We start from the raw sequence: 21,042 nt of genomic DNA on the forward strand, positions 1-21,042 counted from the left end.
ATCAGTAACCATAGAGGTCTCAAGGACCTCTATGGTTACAATATACAGGTCCTTCTCAAAAAATTAGCATATAGTGTTAAATTTCATTATTTACCATAATGTAATGATTACAATTAAACTTTCATATATTATAGATTGATTATCCACCAACTGAAATTTGTCAGGTCTTTTATTGTTTTAATACTGATGATTTTGGCATACAACTCCTGATAACCCAAAAAACCTGTCTCAATAAATTAGCATATCAAGAAAAGGTTCTCTAAACGACCTATTACCCTAATCTTCTGAATCAACTAATTAACTCTAAACACATGCAAAAGATACCTGAGGCTTTTATAAACTCCCTGCCTGGTTCATTACTCAAAACCCCCATCATGGGTAAGACTAGCGACCTGACAGATGTCAAGAAGGCCATCATTGACACCGTCAAGCAAGAGGGTAAGACCCAGAAAGAAATTTCTCAACAAATAGGCTGTTCCCAGAGTGCTGTATCAAGGCACCTCAATGGTAAGTCTGTTGGAAGGAAACAATGTGGCAGAAAACGCTGTACAACGAGAAGAGGAGACCGGACCCTGAGGAAGATTGTGGAGAAGGACCGATTCCAGACCTTGGGGAACCTGAGGAAGCAGTGGACTGAGTCTGGTGTGGAAACATCCAGAGCCACCGTGCACAGGCGTGTGCAGGAAATGGGCTACAGGTGCCGCATTCCCCAGGTAAAGCCACTTTTGAGCTACAGAGAAGCAGCACTGGACTGTTGCTAAGTGGTCCCAAGTACTTTTTTCTGATGAAAGCAAATTTTGCATGTCATTCGGAAATCAAGGTGCCAGAGTCTGGAGGAAGACTGGGGAGAAGGAAATGCCAAAATGCCTGAAGTCCAGTGTCAAGTACCCACAGTCAGTGATGGTGTGGGGTGCCATGTCAGCTGCTGGTGTTGGTCCACTGTGTTTCATCAAGGGCAGGGTCAATGCAGCTAGCTATCAGGAGATTTTGGAGCACTTCATGCTTCCATCGGCTGAAATGCTTTATGGAGATGAAGATTTCATTTTTCAGCACGACCTGGCACCTGCTCACAGTGCCAAAACCACTGGTAAATGGTTTACTGACCATGGTATTACTGTGCTCAATTGGCCTGCCAACTCTCCTGACCTGAACCCCATAGAGAATCTGTGGGATATTGTGAAGAGAAAGTTGAGAGACGCAAGACCCAACACTCTGGATGAGCTTAAGGCCGCTATTGAAGCATCCTGGGCCTCCATAACATCTCAGCAGTGTCACAGGCTGATTGCCTCCATGCCACGCCGCATTGAAGCAGTCATTTCTGCCAAAGGATTCCCGAGCACGTATTAAGTGCATAACTGAACATTATTATTTGTTGGTTTTTTTGTTTGTTATTAAAAAACACTTTTATTTGATTGGATGGGTGAAATATGCTAATTTATTGAGACAGGTTTTTTGGGTTATCAGGAGTTGTATGCCAAAATCATCAGTATTAAAACAATAAAAGACCTGACAAATTTCAGTTGGTGGATAATGAATCTATAATATATGAAAGTTTAATTGTAATCATTACATTATGGTAAATAATGAAATTTAACACTATATGCTAATTTTTTGAGAAGGACCTGTACAAGCATCGCCGACCCCCGATCATGTGACGGGGGTCGGCGATGACGTCATTTCCGGCCGCCCGGCCGGAAGCGGTAGTTAAATGCCGCTGTCTGCATTTGACAGCGGCATTTAACTAGTTAATAGATCTGCTCGCGCCTATTACGGGCACATGTCAGCTGTTCAAAACAGCTGACATGTCCCGGCTTTGGTGCGGGCTCACCGCGGAGCCCTGCATCAAAGCAGGGGAGCCGGCATCGGACGGTATAGTACGTCCGATGCCGGTAAGGGGTTAAGAAAAAAGTGTGAAACAACTGAAAATATCTTATATTCTAGGTTCTTCAAAGTAGCCACCTTTTGCTTTGATGACTACTTTGCACACTCTTGGCATTCTCTTGATGAGCTTCAAGAGGTATTCACCGGGAATGGTCTTCCAACAATCTTGAAGGAGTTCCCAGAGATGCTTAGCACTTGTTGGCCCTTTTGCCTTCACTCTGCCGTCCAGCTCACCCCAAATCATCTCGATTGGGTTCAGGTCTGGTGACTGTGGAGGCCAGGTCATCTGGCGTAGCACCCCATCACTCTCCTTCTTGGTCAAATAGCCCTTACACAGCCAGGAGGTGTGTTTGGGGTCATTGTCCTGTTGAAAAATAAATGATGGTCCAACTAAACGCAAATCGAATGGAATAGCATGCCGCTGCAAGATGCTGTGGTAGCCATGCTGGTTCAGTATGCCTTCAATTTTTAATAAATCCCCAACAGTGTCACCAGTAAAACACCCCCACACCATCACACCTCCTCCTCCATGCTTCACGGGAACCAGGCATGTAGAGTCCATCCGTTCACCTTTTCTGCGTCGCACAAAGACACGGTGGTTGGAACCAAAGATCTCAAATTTGGACTCATCAGACCAAAGCACAGATTTCCACTGGTCTAATGTCCATTCCTTGTGTTCTTTAGCCCGAACAAGTCTCTTCTGTTTGTAGCCTGTCTTTAGCAGTGGTTTCCTAGCCGCCATTTTACCAAGAAGGCCTGCTGCACAAAGTCTCCTCTTCACAGTTGTTGTAGAGATGTGTCTGCTGCTAGAACTCTGTGTGGCATTGACCTGGTCTCTAATCTGAGCTGCTGTTAACCTGCGATTTCTGAGGCTGGTGACTTGAATAAACTTCTCCTCAGAAGCAGAGGTGACTCTTGGTCTTCCTTTCCTGGGGCGGTCCTCATGTGAGCCAGTTTCTTTGTAGCACTTGATGGTTTTTGCCACTGCACTTGTGGACACTTTCAAAGTTTTCCCAATTTTTCGGACAAGTACACCTGCTGCCAGGAAGTCCAAGCACGTCTCCATCACCGATTGGCAGCTTAATGCCTATGCACAGTTTTGCATCTGCATTAGATAAGTTTTTAACCCTCCGTCACATACAATATTCGGACTAACGAGTTCACATACAATGTGCCTGTCAGGTGCCTGCTGGAAAAATACCTATAATATCTAATGTTTGCAATTTCAGTGCTCTAAAAGTGATCAGTGACCTTCATAGGGATGTAATAAAAGAGACTACACATAATCAGTTGCAAAAAAAAAACATTTACTTAACATAAAACTAATAACTATGAAATACAAACTTTTCAAAACTCCCGCCAAATAGTCCCCAGTTCCACTCTCTCAAAAAAATGTACAAAGAAAATTTTTGAACACAAACTTAATTTTAAGGTACCTTAAGTACTATTAAAAACATATTCAATCAGAAGTAGATGCTGAGTTTTCCCCAGAAAAGTCACACTTGCAGAGCAAATAGCAAGAATTACACACCATTTTTGCATGTGTCAGGCAAATTGCTTTATGACATTTGAGACATTCATAATTTGAAAGCCTTCTGGTTCCGCTTTCCGTTTGGCAGGTGGTGCATCTCCTTCTTTTGTGAGGTGGTGCAGATGGTGACTTTTCACCTTCTGGGCGGAACCTTTTGAGCTGAACTTGAAGGCGAGAGGGGATACCGATTGTTTTCACGCTTCTCCTGCGTAGCTCTCCAAGTACTAGTTCATGGGCCAATTTTTTCAGATACAATCGTCTACGGAGTGGTTCAAGCTTGTTTTCAAGATAAATTACTTGTGAATTTATACCACCCAAATTCAACATAGCAAAAATTATGACCATTGGCCAGCGTTTGATGTTTCTGCTGACGTTGAAAGTGGAGCACATCTGATCTGCTGTATCCACACCCCCTTTGGTGGCATTGTAAAATGTAATTATCTCCGTTTTTTTTTCTGCCCAAGTCCCAGGATCGATGGCCTCATCATCATGAAGTGTTGATAGAAGAAGTACGATTTTTTTGGCATGTGGTACATAGGAAACTAAAGCCTTTCCATTATGGAATGCAAACATACTGCTGTACTGTTGTCTCTCTTTCACACTTACAAACTGTGGCGGCAATTCCCTTTTGTTTTTTCTTACAGTTCCCACATATGACAGCTTCTGAATTTTCAGATAATCAATCAGATCACAACTTGTAAACCAATTGTCAGCTGTAATATTGCGACCGGATCCAAATAAGGGTTCAGCCAGTCTTTTTACAACATCAATGGGTTTGTTGCTCACACAGTAAGGACCTTCTGGTTGTTTTCCTGCATAAACTTCCAGGTTGTAAGTGTAGGTCTTACTGGCATCAACAAGGGCATAAATTTTTATTCCATATTTGTTTGGCTTTGATGGAATATATTGATGAAAGGCACATCTACCACGAAAACCAGGGAGCATTTCGTCAATAGTGAGATTCTCTCCAGGGTAATAACTTTGTTTACAGTTTACAACAAATCTTTGAAATATATCACGAATTGGAGCAAGTCGGTCATGTGTTTTGCGTTCGGTTCGGGTAGTTCTGTCGTCAAACCGAAGGCAACGAATTAGAATCTTGAATCTGTTTATGGACATAACAAGGCTAAATTTTTCAACTCCATCCCCATCTTTACCCCAAAGTTCCTCCAAACTTTGTCTATTTGCCCTATAAGCTCCTGCAAGGTACAGTAATCCAAAAAAAGCACGCAGTTCTATTTCATCTGTGGGCTTGATGGTTCTGTTGCAGATGTACTTGTCCTTTATAATGTCTATATATTGGTTGGTATATGTGACAATAGAGTCCAGAATGTCATCTGTAAATATACTGTTCCAGCATTCAACTGCAGTTTTGCATTACGTGCAGTTCCTATTACTGCAGGAAGGTGAGTAATAATGTTTAAAGGTTCCCTACGTTTTTTCTGGAATGGCTTCTTGTTCCATTTAGTATTTTTATCTTTTCCAATATAATATGATCCAACTTCTTCATCCTCACCACTGTCACCATCTTGCTCTGTTTCAGGATCCAGGACACATTCGTCCACCTCATCATGAGAATCAATCTCACTTTCCTCTCCAAAATCCTCATTCAGTGTGAGGTCTCTATCATCTAACAGCATGTTTGTTACTTCCTCAACATCAAGTTGTTTGGATAAATTGTACATTTTCCTCTCCATTTCAGCAGATAATCTGAAGCAAGAGAAGGAATATGTTAGGGAACTACTGTATATGCCTGAGCAGCACACTTTCTTTTATAAAATCTCCCTTATTTCTATGAAATATCCTCACATTTTGTGCTATACATTCATAAAACAAGCTAAATAAACTATTGTGATGAATAAAAACATAAAATACCAACCTTACTGAATGTGACGTATTCACATACAATGAGCCTGAGAGATCTGTGCAGCTATATCCTTTCCCCTGAAGCTCTGAAATCCAACTGTGATATCAGGTTTCACAGACCTTCAAGAGACAGGAGACTACCTGGAGGGAGGGGGTTTCCTCACAATCTGGTGAGGAAGGAGAAATGAAAGTAAAAGAGAAGCGCCTGTCAGATCAGTTGTATGTGACGGAGGGTTAATCCAAACTGCAGCAAACAGCCCATTAAGTAAGACATCACTGGCATCAGGGTCTCTGCCCCTACATCATGCTGCTCTCAGATTGATAGATTCCCTTTAAGTGGTGCATCAGAGCGCATGCCTGACCATCACACTATTTTTTTTTATTTTAAATAGATTTTTATTAACAAAATAAGGAAGAACATCAGAATGCCATTTACATTGCATTATATCACATACACGTTTTCTTATTTTAATAAACCCCAACATTACCCCAACTACCCCCCTCCCCCCTACGACAGCTCAGTCTCAATCTTCGCCCCACTGAGGCCTTCTCTGCCTCGTATAATTTATCCTCATCCAAGTCCTAGGAAACTCGACGACTATACTCCTCAATCCAAATCAAGCCAAGGAGACCATATTTTATTAAACGTTTCTAATTTCCCCCTTTTTTTGTACACCCCCTTTTCCAATTTCAGACCATGTTGAACATATTGGAGAAATTCCCTTCTCGCAGGTGGTTCCGCATTTATCCAATTTCGTGCTATTACTTTCCTGGCCATGTAGAGTAGCCTAGCGATTGCAATCTTCCAAGTATTGTCAACTCCAATTTCTTCCACATATCCCAGCACGCATACTATCGGGTCTCTAAGAACTCTGCACTTATACGCAGCTTCAACTCGGCTCAAAACCACCACCCAAAAGGCAGCCAGTCTCGGACACGTCCACATCATGTGATATATTCCTGCATTCTCACTCGCACACCTCGGACACTCAGAATTGGCACGCAATCCCGCTTTGTATAGCACTTCCGGAGATTTATATACCCTATGCAGAATGTATAGCTGCGAGAGCCTATATGGTTCACTCAAGGATAGTCGCGGAACCCACTCCATCACCGACTCCCAGGTTTCATTTTCCATCGGTCCCACTTCTCTCTCCCACTTAGCTCTCGCCTTTATAGGGAAATCTAACAGGAACGTGTGCATAAGGTCCTTGTACAGAGTAGAAATAACTCCCCTTGTAGTTCCGTCACCACACACATACTCCAACACTATATCATCTTGAACCCTGATATCAGCCTTCTTATTCTGAGCTCTAAAGGCATGTCTCATCAGCGCATACTGATATTCCCCTGTGGATCGCAAACCAAATTCTTCCTGCAATTGGGAGAAGGACTTCAGTTCCTGTCGCTGGATTATCTGGTGAACAAAGCAAATTTCCTTATTCTGCCATTCCAATAGTCCTCCCAAGGCCTCAAATTCCTTTAAATTGTGGTTAGACCATATCGGTGTGAATTTAGTCAACCCCGTAACCCCACGAATCTGCCTTAGTCTATTCCATAATTTACGAATCAGGAACAGGGTTGGGTATACTTTCCCCAGAGCGCTCAAAGAGCCATCTTCCAAACACCTGGCCATCGGTCGTCGGTCCGTCACCTCTTCCATTAGCTGTTGTACTGCACTGGATGACGCCCCTCGCGCCCAGCCCTTCAAATGCTGGCTCTGGGCCGCAAGGAAGTATATTTCCGGGTTGGGCAAAGCCAAACCACCATCTTCCTTGGGTCGCTGAAGCGTCTCCAGGCTAATACGTGGATATTGTCTTCCCCATATCAAACTTCTAAAAAGGGCGTTAATCTGCCTGAACTTCCCCCGAGGGATCCAAATTGGTGCGTTATGTAGAACATAAAGAATTTTAGGCATCAGAACCATTTTAATAAGGTTTACCCTACCGACGACCGATAGATGTAGCTTATTCCAGGCATCTACCTTTGCCCTGAGTACCCCCATAACAGGAGTCAAATTTCTTTGCAGGAACTCCGCAACTGGCACCGAAATCCATATTCCAAGGTATTTAAATTGGGAGACCACCTTCAGCCTCTCATCCCCAACATCCTCACTCACATTCTCTCCTACGTCATCCACTCTAAAAAGAACCGTCTTATCCCAATTAATTGTTAGTCCCGACACAGTACCAAATCTCTCAACAATTTCAACGGCCCCTCTTAGTGACTCGTCTGGATCCGCCAGGAACAGCAAAACATCATCCGCGTATAACGCTATTTTTTCCTCTACTTTCCCATACCTAAACCCAGGGACCGTCATCCACTCTAAAAAGAACCGTCTTATCCCAATTAATTGTTAGTCCCGACACAGTACCAAATCTCTCAACAATTTCAACGGCCCCTCTTAGTGACTCGTCTGGATCCGCCAGGAACAGCAAAACATCATCCGCGTATAACGCTATTTTTTCCTCTACTTTCCCATACCTAAACCCAGGGACCCCATCCGACTGCCGAATCTTAGCAGCAAGAGGTTCTACAGCCAACGCGAACAGGAGGGGTGAAAGCGGGCATCCCTGCCTAGTACCCCTAGCCAGCCCTATAGGTCGAGATAGCTCCCCGTTTACTCTAATTCTAGCGGACGGTAATGAGTACAACAGCTGTATCCAGGCCACAAACTGCGGACCAAACCCCATACATTCCAGCACCTGCCAGAGGTACCCCCATTCGACACTGTCAAACGCCTTATGTGCATCTAGCGATACAATCACTCTTCGACCACAGTTATCAGACTCTACCTGCAAATTTACATATAACCTCCGCAAATTGATCGCCGTTGATCTATCCGGCATAAAGCCAGACTGATCCGAATGCACCAGACTCGCAATAACACTAGAGAGGCGGAGAGCCAACACCTTGGCCAGAAGCTTGACATCAATAGTTAGTAAAGAAATTGGGCGGTACGACTCTGGTTTCCCCAAGTCCTTATCCTCTTTTGGAATGACCACTATTATGGCCTCTCTCGTAGAGGCTGGCAAGCACCCACAGGACCTAGCTTCCTCCAATACCATTTTTAATCTAGGAATCAACACTTCTGCCAACCCTTTATAGATCTCAGCGGGTAGCCCATCGACCCCAGGCGCTTTCCCATTAGCCATAGACATCAATGCCCGACTCAATTCCTCCTCAGTGATAGGGGCCTCAAGGCTCTCCCTATCTGTCTCACTCAGTCTCGGCAGATCCAGACCTTCCAAGAAAGTCAGTGTGTCCTCGACCGATTCACCAACCCGAGAGAAATACAAATCTGCATAGAAGTCCGCAAAAGCTCTCAAGATTTCAGGCGTTTCCGTTATTTTACCTCCACTAGCAGAGTCCAAAGAGTGTATATATGAAGAACCTCTCTGAGCAGCAGCCACTACCGACAGCATATGTCCCACTGTTTCTCCCTCCTGATAGAACAATACCCTTTGGAAATCCCGCTTCCTCTCTGCTTTGCCTAACAGAATTTTTTCCAAATGATTTTGTGCGTTTTTCATCCTTCTCTCTGCCTCAGGGGTTCCCAGTGTAGCCATCCCGTCTTCTGCTTCCTTCAACTCCTCAACTGCCACTTTTTCTGCCTCTCTCGTCCTCCGCTTACACCTACTAATGTCCCTAAACAGTAGTCCCCTCAGATACGCCTTCATTGCATCCCAAATCGTAAGAGCATCAGTACTTCCATCATTTAAGAGGAAGAATTCCTCTACCTCCCGTCCTATACTTTCCAGCTCAATACTCTGTAACCAATTAGGATGAATCTTCCATTCTCTCCCCCTTAGCGAGTGAGCCCCCTCCAATCTAACCTCTACTTCAATTGGACTATGGTCCGACAAGGCCCTTGGCAGATATCTCACCTCCCCAACCAATGTGTCCAAAATCCTGTTACCCAGAGCCATATCAATCCTAGAGAGCGTGGCATGCGCCGGTGAATAGCATGAGTACCCTCTCTCTCCAACGTGTCTAACCCTCCAAAGATCAATCAAACCTATCTCCTGTATATAGGTGCCAAATGTTGTTATATGTCCCTCCGACCTATTCTGAGTATTTTTATTTTTGTCCCAATATTCATCACAGATATTGTTTAGATCCCCGATAATTATTAACGGTGTCGGCCCCCATCTTTCCACTCGCTCCATTACTTCTCTAATTTTCCTGCTAGAGTAGGGAGGCGGAATATACATCGCTGCAACACACAACATCACTCCATACAGTATACACCGTATTAGTACGTACTGCCCATCCACATCCACACAAACCTTCACCTCCTCATACTGAACTCCCGCTGGAACCAAGATTGAGACTCCTCTTGCATACGTGGAGAAGGTAGAATGATATCCCTTCTGGATCCACCGTCTATTCAGAACATCCACCTTTTCCCTTACCAAATGCGTCTCCAGCAAGCATATCATTGAGGCCCGTTGGTCTCTTGCATATTGCAAACACGCGGCACGTCTAGATTTCTCCCCTAGGCCTCTCACATTCCAGCACAAAATCTTAAAACGGTTCCCCATCACTTGGCTCATCTTCACTATAAATATCGTCAATTTTGAGCCCAAGCTGTCTAACTACCCTCCCCCCCCTCCCAACTCCCCCACCCACCCTTCCCCCCTCACATCTAACCGTTCCACCTCTTTTCAAGAGTGGGGCATCATCGCCCATAGCGAACACTCCGTTTGGCATTACCTTCCCAACCCTCCTCCCACCACTGTACATAACAGGATTTCAGACATTTTGAAAAATAACATATCACAAAACATTTTAATGTAGAATTATTTACACACGCAAGAAACCTGCATACACTTAAAATATGCCGCATACCCTTCCTCCCCCTTTCCCAGCAACCATTACACTCTCCCTTTAACTTTAACTGAATACAATCCAGCTCCCTTCTTCATCCCCCACACCCCCTGGTTTGTCAATCACATGACTCTTTGCCAACTGACAGATAAGTAAACAAGATCAGACTCTTCCCACAGTTTCAGTCTCCTTTTCCTTTAAGCTTTTTAGCATTAATATCGATCCACTGGGTAGCGTCCTCCGGCTTCTGAAAAAAATGAATTTTATCAAACGCCACCACCCTTAGTCTTGCTGGAAACATCATGGAGTACTGTACTCCCAACTCCCTCAGCCGTCTCTTGATACCCGTGAACATCATCCGTTGTCTCTGCACCAGAGTAGAATAGTCTGGGTATATAGCAATCTTCTGGCCTTCAACTGTCAGCTCTGTCATGTCTCTGGCCTTCCTCAGGATAATGTCTCTGTCGCTATAGTTTAGAATTTTGGCGAGCATGGTACTGGGATTCGCTCCAGGGACAGGTGGTTTCGGCGGGACCCTATGCACTCTTTCTACCGCGAACACTTTTGTTAGCGCCATATCTCCAAATGTTTCTAACAGCCATTTTTCAATATATTCCGTTGGATTCCTCCCTTCAGCTTTTTCAGGGATGCCCACTATGCGAATATTGTTTCTTCTGGACCTGTTCTCAAGGTCCTCATTTTTCGCAGCCAATTCAGCTATTGCTTGAGTGAACTTTTTCTCTGCTTTTTGCAGCTGCACTATATGGTCTTCTACAGTGCTCACTCTCTCCTCTACCTCCCCCACACGCTTGTCAATCTTCTGCATGGCTGCGTTTATCTGGGCTGTATCCCCCTTAACCACCTGTATCTGTAAGGTCAGAGACTGTTTACATGAAGAGACTAGCGCAAAAACGTCTCTTAGGGTAGGCTCAGCTTCTGGCGCCATTTCCTCGGGTCCCCCTTCTGCTACCGCCATTTTACTCTCCTTTCTCCCCTGTTGTACCTCATGTTCTCCTGCTGGGCTCTCCTCCTCCTCCTCCTCCTCTTCAGTATCTGCTCCGGCTCCTTCCTCTGCGGCCTCCGCTCTCGCAAACTGCTGGAGCTTTGCCGCTACCTCCATGCGCTTTCTACATGCGGCGTTCTCCTTGTCTGCCTTCTCCCTCGTGTCGGCGCCATCTTGGATTGCGCCTGCATCCCCGGCTCCCGCGTCCTTCTGCCTTCTCCTGGTCATGGTCGCCGGCTCCAGCACCACCGCTCAGCACCGCCGGACCCTCCAAGTCTCCCCGCAGCCGGTAAGCCCCCACAGGGACCAAACAGCAGCGGCTCTGCAGGATTTTAGAATGTACAGCGGCGGGAGCTCACAGCCGCACGTTCGCTCACATGGACTCTCAGGCCACGCCCCGACCATCACACTATTAGAATGACTGCTATTTGCGGTCTGTCTCTGTTGGGAATGATGAAACAGGGCCAGGGTAATCCGGTGGGGGCTATAATTTGTGATCGGACTTACGGAAGGAAGGCACACAAGCAGAGCTGCGAAGAATGTATTATGTGAATGTGTCACTAATAAATTACCCGTGTGCTTTATTATTGCCATGCTTGTGTGTTGTGGAATTACTGAGTTTTCCTTGTGTGTTCCTGGTATATTTTTACTCTGGATAAGTTACTGTGGTCTGTCAGTGCATTTCTCCCATGCCATGCGTTCACTGTGTGATTTTTTTTTTTTTCTTTTTCCCCATGATATGTGACGACTTGTTTGTTTGCGTGTTATTCAGCGCACCAGAACAAGCTGGAGGAGATGATCAATGAGCTGGCCGTGGCCATGACAGCTGTGAAGCACGAGCAAGAATACATGGAAGTGCGGGAAAGAATACATAGAGCAAGTGAGTCCTCGTATTCCTGAAGTGATGCTAGTCTGTGTCCATACATATTATTAGAAATTGTGCTTTTCTCTGTCACAAGTGAGTAAAAACATTAAACTGGTATTTTTTCTAACTATGAAATAAATATAGATATGCGCTGTGTAGGGTTTTGATCTTATAGACGAGGGCTATCAGTGACACCACCCTAAATATTAATGGCTCCACTGTGCAGCATATAATAATAATCTCTGTGCTTACCTCCCAGATGATTGCCTTTTCCCCAATGTTGGCGCCATGTTCCCGGAGGTCAGAATTCCTTTCTCACGCTCAGCAGAGAGTTCATCTGGGAACTTTCCCTTCCTTTGTCTTCAGCCTAATTTTCCCTTTCCCTGTGCATATTCCGATCCGTTTTTACAGTCACCTTTCAGAATAAATGTTTTCCAATTTCTTTCAATGGATTTTATTTTATTTATTTTTTTCAAAACATTATTTTGCACATTCCCTTTATTATTTTTCTCCAATACGCTTTAATCATAGCAATTAGCAATTTTTAATATGACATTTCTCTATAAGCAAAACTTTCTGTACTGGTTAAGTACGAGTTATTTAAGTCTGTCCCTTGCTACTGTGTACTGCATGTATCTATATATGTAAACATATCATTCATTCTCTGAGCTGAAATATCCTGCATGTCTATTGCTCCAGTCCCTGACAGCAAGCAGCTTGGATGGTAAACATATCATTCATTCTCTGAGCTGAAATATCCTGCATGTCTATTGCTCCAGTCCCTGACAGCAAGCAGCTTGGATGGTATCTGAGTCATTCTATCTTCGGCATTGAATCCTGCATGTATCTATATATGTTAGTCATCCTATTATGCCTTTGTTTGTGTTTATAGATATTTAACTCACTTTTGCATGTCCTTACTCAGAGAGATCACATAACTGTTTCAAAGTGCTTTATGATCCATGTAGACCTGGACATTTGTTTATCTGATCACTACATTTATTGTGTCCTGTTGTCTCAACTGAGTTAGATTGATTGCTAACGAGCTTTAACACAAAAAAAAAAAAAAAAAAGAGATCTAAGGGCTAGCCTTCTATAAATGTAGATGTAGCTTGGGGATGCATTCGTGCAGGGGTGCATTCGTGCACTGTTATTCGTGTATTTTTTATTCAAAGTACTTTTTTTTCTAAGTACTCGGCAGTTATAACATGGCAGTTAGACAGGGCAGGAGACAGGTAAGAAAAACTAAATCTAATCCATATTCACTTGAAACAGCACAAATACTCACCATATTTATTTGTATAATCTATATTCTGGCTGCTGCATTCACTCACATTCACCGCCCTCGCATTAACTCTCTACACTCCATCCATATCGGCCCCTCTGTCCTTGCCTCTCCTATGTATAGCACTCATGCTCTATTCACATTGCTTAACAGCACAGATCCATTCAGTCCCAACATCCAACACAAGAGACGCTCTCACAAATCACTTAACCATCTGCTCACTCTTTCGATCCTCCTTCTCCTAGTCGCTGGAGACATATCTCCAAACCCCGGCCCCCCATGTTATAGCCAGTCAAACCTCCCAATTGCTACACCCAGAAACCCCTCTAACCTTATTAATATTCCCTGCATGCCTGCTGTCTCTTTCAATTGTGCCCTTTGGAATTCTCGCTCTGTGTGTAATAAACTCTCCTTCATTCATGACTTCTTCCTTTCTAATTCTCTTAATCTCCTGGCTCTTACTGAAACCTGGATCCAGCAGTCAGACACCACCGCTGCTGCTGCTCTTTCATATGGTGGACTACACTTTTCTCATACCCCAAGATCAGACAACAGAGCAGGTGGAGGCGTTGGTCTGCTCCTTTCACCCAAATGTACTTTCCAAGTTATCCCCCAAGTACCCTCACTTGTCTTCCCTTCCTTTGAGGTCCATGTGGTCAGACTCTACGTCCCCTTCTCCATGCGAGTGGCGGTGGTGTATCGTCCTCCCGGCCCCTCTCATCAGTTCCTGGATCACTTTGCCACCTGGCTTCCACACTTTCTCTCCTGTGACACCCCCACCCTTATCATGGGTGATTTCAACATCCCCATTGCCTCTCCCCTCTCCCCATCTGCTTCTCACCTTTTATCTCTATCCTCCTCTTTTGGCCTCTCGCAGCATACTAACTCTCCAACACATGAAGATGGAAACTCCCTTGACTTGGTCTTCTCCCGACTTTGCTCAGTGGATGACTTCACAAACTCCCCTCTCCCGCTCTCTGACCACAACCTTCTTTCATTCTCTATCAAGAACTGCCATCCCGCTCAGGTCACCCCCACTTTCCACACCTATAGAAACATACAGGCCATTAACACCCAGAAACTTATGATGAACTTGCAGTCCTCATTGGCCCCTATTTCCTCCATCTCATGTCCTGATTCTGCATTGAAGCATTACAATGAAACCCTGCAAAGTGCTCTGGATGAAGCTGCTCCTCCTATACATAAAACAACTCGGCACAGACGGCAACAACCGTGGCACACGCTGCAAACACGTTTCCTGCAGCGGTGCTCCAGGTGCGCAGAACGTCTGTGGAGAAAATCTAATCTACCCGAAGATTTCATCCATTATAAGTTCATGCTAAAGACATACAATTCTGCCCTTCACCTCTCCAAACAAACCTACTTCAACACCCTCATCACCTCCCTGTCCAATAACCCTAAACGTCTCTTTGACACGTTCCAGTCCCTACTCAACCCAAGAGAGCAGGCCCCAACCACGGATCTCCGTGCTGACGATCTGGCCAATTACTTCAAAGAAAAAATTGACCACATTCGACAGGAAATCATCTCCCAATCTCTTCATACCATGCACTGTCCTCCCTCCCCCACTGCATCTAGTTCACTCTCTGACTTTGAAGCAGTTACAGAAGAAGAAGTAAGCAGGCTCCTTGCATCTTCTCGCCCGACCACTTGCACCAGTGACCCCATTCCGTCACATCTCCTCCAGTCCCTTTCCCCGGCTATCACCTCTCACCTAACAAAAATATTCAACCTTTCCCTCACTTCCGGTATTTTTCCCTCCTCATTTAAGCATGCCATCATACATCCATTACTTAAAAAACCATCCCTGGATCAAAACTGTGCCGCTAATTATAGACCTGTCTCTAATCTTCCCTTCATCTCTAAACTCCTCGAACGCCTGGTCCACTCCCGTCTTACCCGCTATCTCTCAGATAACTCTCTTCTCGACCCTCTTCAATCTGGCTTCCGCTCTTTACACTCTACTGAAACTGCCCTCATTAAAGTCTCTAATGACCTACTAACAGCTAAATCTAATGGTCACTACTCCATGCTAATTCTCTTGGATCTCTCTGCAGCATTCGACACTGTGGATCATCAGCTCCTCCTCACTATGCTCCGCTCCATCGGCCTCAAGGACACCGTTCTCTCCTGGTTCTCCTCCTATCTCTCTGACCGATCCTTCACTGTATGTTTTGCTGGTTCCTCCTCCTCTCACCTTCCCCTTACTGTTGGGGTTCCTCAAGGATCAGTCCTAGGCCCCCTCCTCTTCTCTTTGTATACTGCCCCTATTGGACAAACAATCAGTAGATTTGGTTTCCAGTACCATCTCTATGCTGACGACACCCAATTATACACTTCTGCTCCCGATATCACACCGACCTTTTTAGAAAACACCAGTGATTGTCTTACCGCTGTCTCTAACATCATGTCCTCCCTCTATCTGAAACTAAACCTGTCAAAAACTGAACTCCTCGTGTTCTCTCCCTCTACTAACCTACCTTTGCCTGACATTGCCATCTCCGTGTGCGGTTCCACCATTACTCCAAAGCAACATGCCCGCTGCCTTGGGGTCATCCTTGATTCTGACCTTTCATTCACCCCCTACATCCGATCACTGGCTCGCTCTTCTTACCTGCATCTCAAAAACATTTCTAGAATTCGCCCTTTTCTTAATTTCGACTCTGCAAAAACTCTGACTGTTTCACTTATTCATTCTCGTCTGGACTATTGTAACTCTCTACTAATCGGTCTCCCTCTTGCAAAACTCTCCCCGCTCCAATCTGTCCTGAATGCTGCAGCCAGGATCATATTCCTCACCAACCGTTACACCGATGCCTCTACCCTGTGCCAGTCATTACACTGGCTACCCATCCACTCCAGAATCCAGTACAAAACTACTACCCTCATCCACAAAGCACTCCATGGCTCAGCACCACCCTACATCTCCTCCCTGGTATCAGTCTACCACCCTACCCGTGCCCTCCGCTCCGCTAATGACCTCAGGTTAGCATCCTCAATAATCAGAACCTCCCACTCCCGTCTCCAAGACTTTACACGTGCTGCGCCGATTCTTTGGAATGCACTACCTAGGTTAACACGATTAATCCCCAATCCCCACAGTTTTAAGCGTGCCCTAAAAACTCATTTGTTCAGACTGGCCTACCGCCTCAATGCATTAACCTAACGATCCCTGTGTGGCCTATTTATAATAAAAAAAAAAAAAAAAAAAAAAGGTTCCTCGCATCATGTTCTCATACACTTTATGCAGTATTAGCCCTCTGTGTCTGTACTGCTACATACTTAGGCAGGTAACTGGTTCATGCAGCTTTACATGAACACCTGAGCCTTACACTATAGCTGGTCCGAATAACTAAAGCAATTGTTACCATCCACCTCTCGTGTCTCCCCTTTTCCCCATAGTTTGTAAGCTTGCGAGCAGGGCCCTCACTCCTCCTGGTATCTGTTTTGAACTGTATTTCTGTTATGCTGTAATGTCTATTGTCTGTACAAGTCCCCTCTATAATTTGTAAAGCGCTGCGGAATATGTTGGCGCTATATAAATAAAATTATTATTATTATTTATTATTACAATCTTTGCTCCTCAAGAAGTCTGAGAACATTGAAACAGGTTGAGAATAAATTGTGCTGTTGCCTTCTACACTGCATATTGGAATTATTTGTGGACACATCACCATTAGTGCAGGTTATCCACATCTCTGATTACCTCAATACCCGGTGGTCAGTTAAAGGGAATCGGTCCGCAGTTTTTTGCTTTGTAATCTGAAGACCACAGGAGATAGAGGCTGAAACACAGAATTCAAGGATGTGTCACTTGTCAAAGTGCTTACTGTTCTTTACTAACTGTGAATGATTTATCACTAAGAGATTAACATTGCTGGTCTAGTCCGGCACCGCCCCCTCCTGTGATAAGCAGCTCACTGTCTACGGACTTTGTGCATGAAGATGCTGCGGTGGGCGGGGTTAGCTTTCTCAGCTCTGCTTTTTTCTAAATCTAAAAGCTTTGACTGAGAACAGCTGCACCCAGTAATCTAAGTGATACATCATTGGATTCAGCTTCTCTTTGCCTACATCAGGCTGCTCTCAGATAAGGTAGGAAAAACCTGCTGACGGATTCCCTTTAACATAGACATTGTCCCGTGACTGCTGCAGTCAGTTAGTTTCTGATCTGCTTATAGCCTTCCGTATTTTGTCAGAGCAGCAGAACACTGTTTATTCCATTCTGGCGGGAGACTGACCATCGGGGGATGTGGCGCTGCCATCGGAGGAATGGCACTTGTTTGGGTATAAGTATACTTTCATTTTACACAGTGGAGCGATTAATAAAGGGTTGACCAGTAGTAGACAACCCCTTTAATGCGTGTTTCATACGTGTCTTGTCCAATTTGCACTAATTCTTCTCTTCTCTCCGCAGTCAATGACAACACGAACAGCAGGGTGGTGCTTTGGTCATTTTTTGAAGCCCTTGTACTTGTTGCTATGACACTTGGACAAATCTACTATCTGAAGAGATTTTTCGAAGTACGACGAGTTGTTTAGGAAGCTGCACCTGTTGTATTTTTTTTTTTTGTGTCCCAAATAATGATCTAAATTTTCCCCCAGAACCTCCCCTTCTTGTTATCTTGGCCAGACCAACTTTAAAATTAAATTTTGCAATTTTTGTTTTGGGGAAATGCTCATTGTAGCACAGATAAACCTCCTGCTGCATTTGTTACCTTCAGGAAAGTCCCCTTGATATGAAACTTAAGTGACATTTTGGGAAGATCCTAGAACCCGTTCTGTGTTGTGTTACCGTCCGGATTGGAAGTATATCTAGTTATATTTTTCTTTTTTTTACCACTTTACTCTCACATTTTGTTATAATGAAGACTAAGAGCCAAAGAGGTTCATGGATGAGATGGCTCAAAATGCGCCACAGAAATCATCTGTTCTGAGCAAATGTCATTCTCCTGAATTCCTGTGATATTTGTTGTGCTCTGTCCAGTGTGTTTTCTAATAATTCATTATTGGTGATGAGCGAGTGTGCTCAGATAAGGTGTTATCTGAGCATGCTCGTGTGCTAATAGTGTCTTCGGCGTGTTCGAGTCCCCGCAGCTCATGTGTCGCCGCTCTTCGACAGCTACAACACATGCAGGGATTACCTAACAGACTGGGACTCCCAGCATGTGTTGTGGCTGTCGAACATCCGCGAGACATGAGCTGCGGGAACTCGAACACGCCGAAGATCCTCTATTAGCACACGAGCATGCTCAGATAACACCTTATCCGAGCTTACTCGCTCCTCACTATTATCTAGCAAGTTCTGCCTGCAAGAGAGTCGTACACTGGTAAAAGCTTTGTTTCTAGATTAGATGCCTAGACGTGCTCAATTGTTCATAACAAACATTGAAAGGGGTTTGACGTTTTAGAAACGCAGGACTATTTTTTTTTTTTTTTAAACATCACCCCACCTGTCAGCAGGTTGTGTGTGGTATTGCAGGTAAACGTTAGGCTAGGGCTATCCCACTAGCACGTATTGCACAATAGCATTTTTCCAGACATGTGGCATTTTAGAGCTGTGATTTTTTTTTTTTTTTTTCTGTAAAAATAAAGGCCAAATCGTACATAAGTCGCAGTCACATGTGCTTTACATTGAAGTCTATGGCAAGTGCGTTGCGTGCAACCTTCAACGGAACAAGTAAATGACTTGGGTGCCACGTCTCACTGCGACACAGCGATTTCAATGTCTGGCAACACATCACCGTGCAGCCCTAGCCTCAACCTGCGCTGCAGCACTGGACGCAACGCATGGACAATGTGGCACTGTAATATTAAGCAGCCATGCATTCATTTTCTAGCCTCTCCCAGACCATTAATAACTTGCGCTGGTTTTTATTTTTCTCTGTTGCTTTAAATCATCAGCCTATGGTTGCAGAAATTTGCTTTCTTCTCACTCCCTACTATGCAAAGAAGGCAATTTTAGTTGTTTTTTTTTTTTGCCTTGTGGACAGGAAATGTGACACTTTGACACAAAGTTTTCCCGGTATAAGGTATATTAGTAATGAGACGAGACTTTTTAATGGTCTTCATCCATCAGTAAATTGTCAGAAACCTTGTGGCAAGTTATTATTCTTTTGCTTTGCTGATGTTGGTGTATTCTATTTTATTCATTTTTAGCGATTACCCAACATTAAAGCTAGCTATGGACAAGTATGGCCAAGAGTGATAAGTCCCAATGTTATTTCTATGGATGGAGGGGATATCAGATTATCCACAATCAACCAGCCAGCAAATGATCGCTGCACCATACTGCTGCGTAACTGCAACTCCTTCATCAGTGCTTAGGTATTACATCTTATAAACTGCTATCGGAGAGTATAGTGATCATGGAATATCTGGGAAGAGGATGATGGCAAGGAACTAACAAATTTTAAAGAACCACTTGTATTTAGCAGATCACACTTTCATCCCACAACCCACAGGTTGTATGTTTGACCTCAATAAAAACCTGATTGAGCAAATGAACCGAGATGAACATGCTGCCATGTTGTAGAATGGATCCTCAGTAGTGATGAGTAAACGTTCTCTGATAAGATTTTGTTAGCATGCTCTGGTCCTAACCAAGGGTCTTTGGCGTGCTTGAAAAATATCTTGAAGATCGTGCAGCTGCACGTCTCGCTTCTGTTCGACAGTCTCAACACATCTGGTGATTGCATAATGGGCACGGGGACTCCAAAGTATTATTCGAGCTCACCAAAGTCGCTCGGTTAGGCCCCCACCATGGTTAGATAACACCTTTCACGAGCACATTTGCTCATCACTGATCATTATTTGTCTAATAGTTATCTCACCTCCTTGGTAATTTTCTACTTGTTTTTCGGGGGGAAGCATTATACGTTTCGTTACGTTGTATGTCTCGACTGAAATAAAACTGCTATATACTAGGAAGTTTGGGGTCATACCCTGATGTCATATTTTTGCTCCCGCCACTTTACATTTTTGTTTAGTTTTGATGACACTTTTTAGGCTTTGTTTCAATGTAGTTACACTTCGAAATCTACACCATTTTGTTTTGCGGGTAAAAAAAACAAAGTTGTCACCTGTTTGTCGGTTTGATAATGTGATTAATATGGCTTCTGGTGTCGGTGCAGATTGGGATTATTTAGGGAATTATGTAAATTACTTACTTTTTTTTTTTTTGTTTTTTGTCTCCTTTGTCATTCTTTCTCTGGACGCAGAAGGTATCTTTGCAAGCAACAAAACCGTTTTGTATAAATAAGTTAAGTTTTCTTATGGGTTTCCATGTTTTAAAGAATATTTTCAATTTTGGGCTAAACGTCTCGCACAGCAGGTTCATAACGATGGTTCTTATGTTAGGACTTGCTTGCCAATTGGTTTTGAATTTCACTTTCAAATTGACTTTAAAGATGTACATTTAAGAAAAGAATGCTTGTCTGAATATTACCCAGGTTCAGTGAAGAATAAAACATTGTTTAACAAAAATGGTGTGTTAATTCTGTCTTTAAGTTTTGTTTTGCTTTTTGTGTATGTGCACCATTTATCGCAATTTTTGAGTCAAGAACAAGTGTAGAAAAAAAGAAAAGAAAGAGAATCAGTAAATGTCTGTAATTTGTAGTTTTATTCCTTTTCTGATCCACTCCTGGCTTTACTACATCCAGTCTTAAAGCTGGGTGCTGACTGCTAATTTCAATAACTAAGGCAACTCCTTTCTGAGTCCCTTGTTCACACACTGCAGCGGTCCTGTAAGACATGTTTGTTCC

The 21,042-nt window shown here is 43.9% G+C and overlaps 1 protein-coding gene across 1 annotated transcript in view; it reads left to right on the forward strand.

Annotated features, from left to right (window-relative positions):
- TMED2 (transmembrane p24 trafficking protein 2) overlaps window positions 1–20,764 on the forward strand; it is a 35,000-nt gene extending 14,236 nt beyond the window's left edge. Inside the window, exons 3-4 of the mRNA XM_069755978.1 lie at window positions 11,884–11,991; window positions 17,697–20,764. Of these exons, the coding sequence (XP_069612079.1) occupies window positions 11,884–11,991; window positions 17,697–17,821 (233 nt within the window). The 3' untranslated portion in view covers window positions 17,822–20,764. The remainder of the gene's footprint in view (window positions 1–11,883; window positions 11,992–17,696) is intronic.
- Window positions 20,765–21,042: the final 278 nt, after the last annotated feature.

Source organism: Ranitomeya imitator, chromosome 1, assembly GCF_032444005.1.
Source record: "Ranitomeya imitator isolate aRanImi1 chromosome 1, aRanImi1.pri, whole genome shotgun sequence".
Taxonomy (NCBI): Eukaryota; Metazoa; Chordata; class Amphibia; order Anura; family Dendrobatidae; genus Ranitomeya; species Ranitomeya imitator.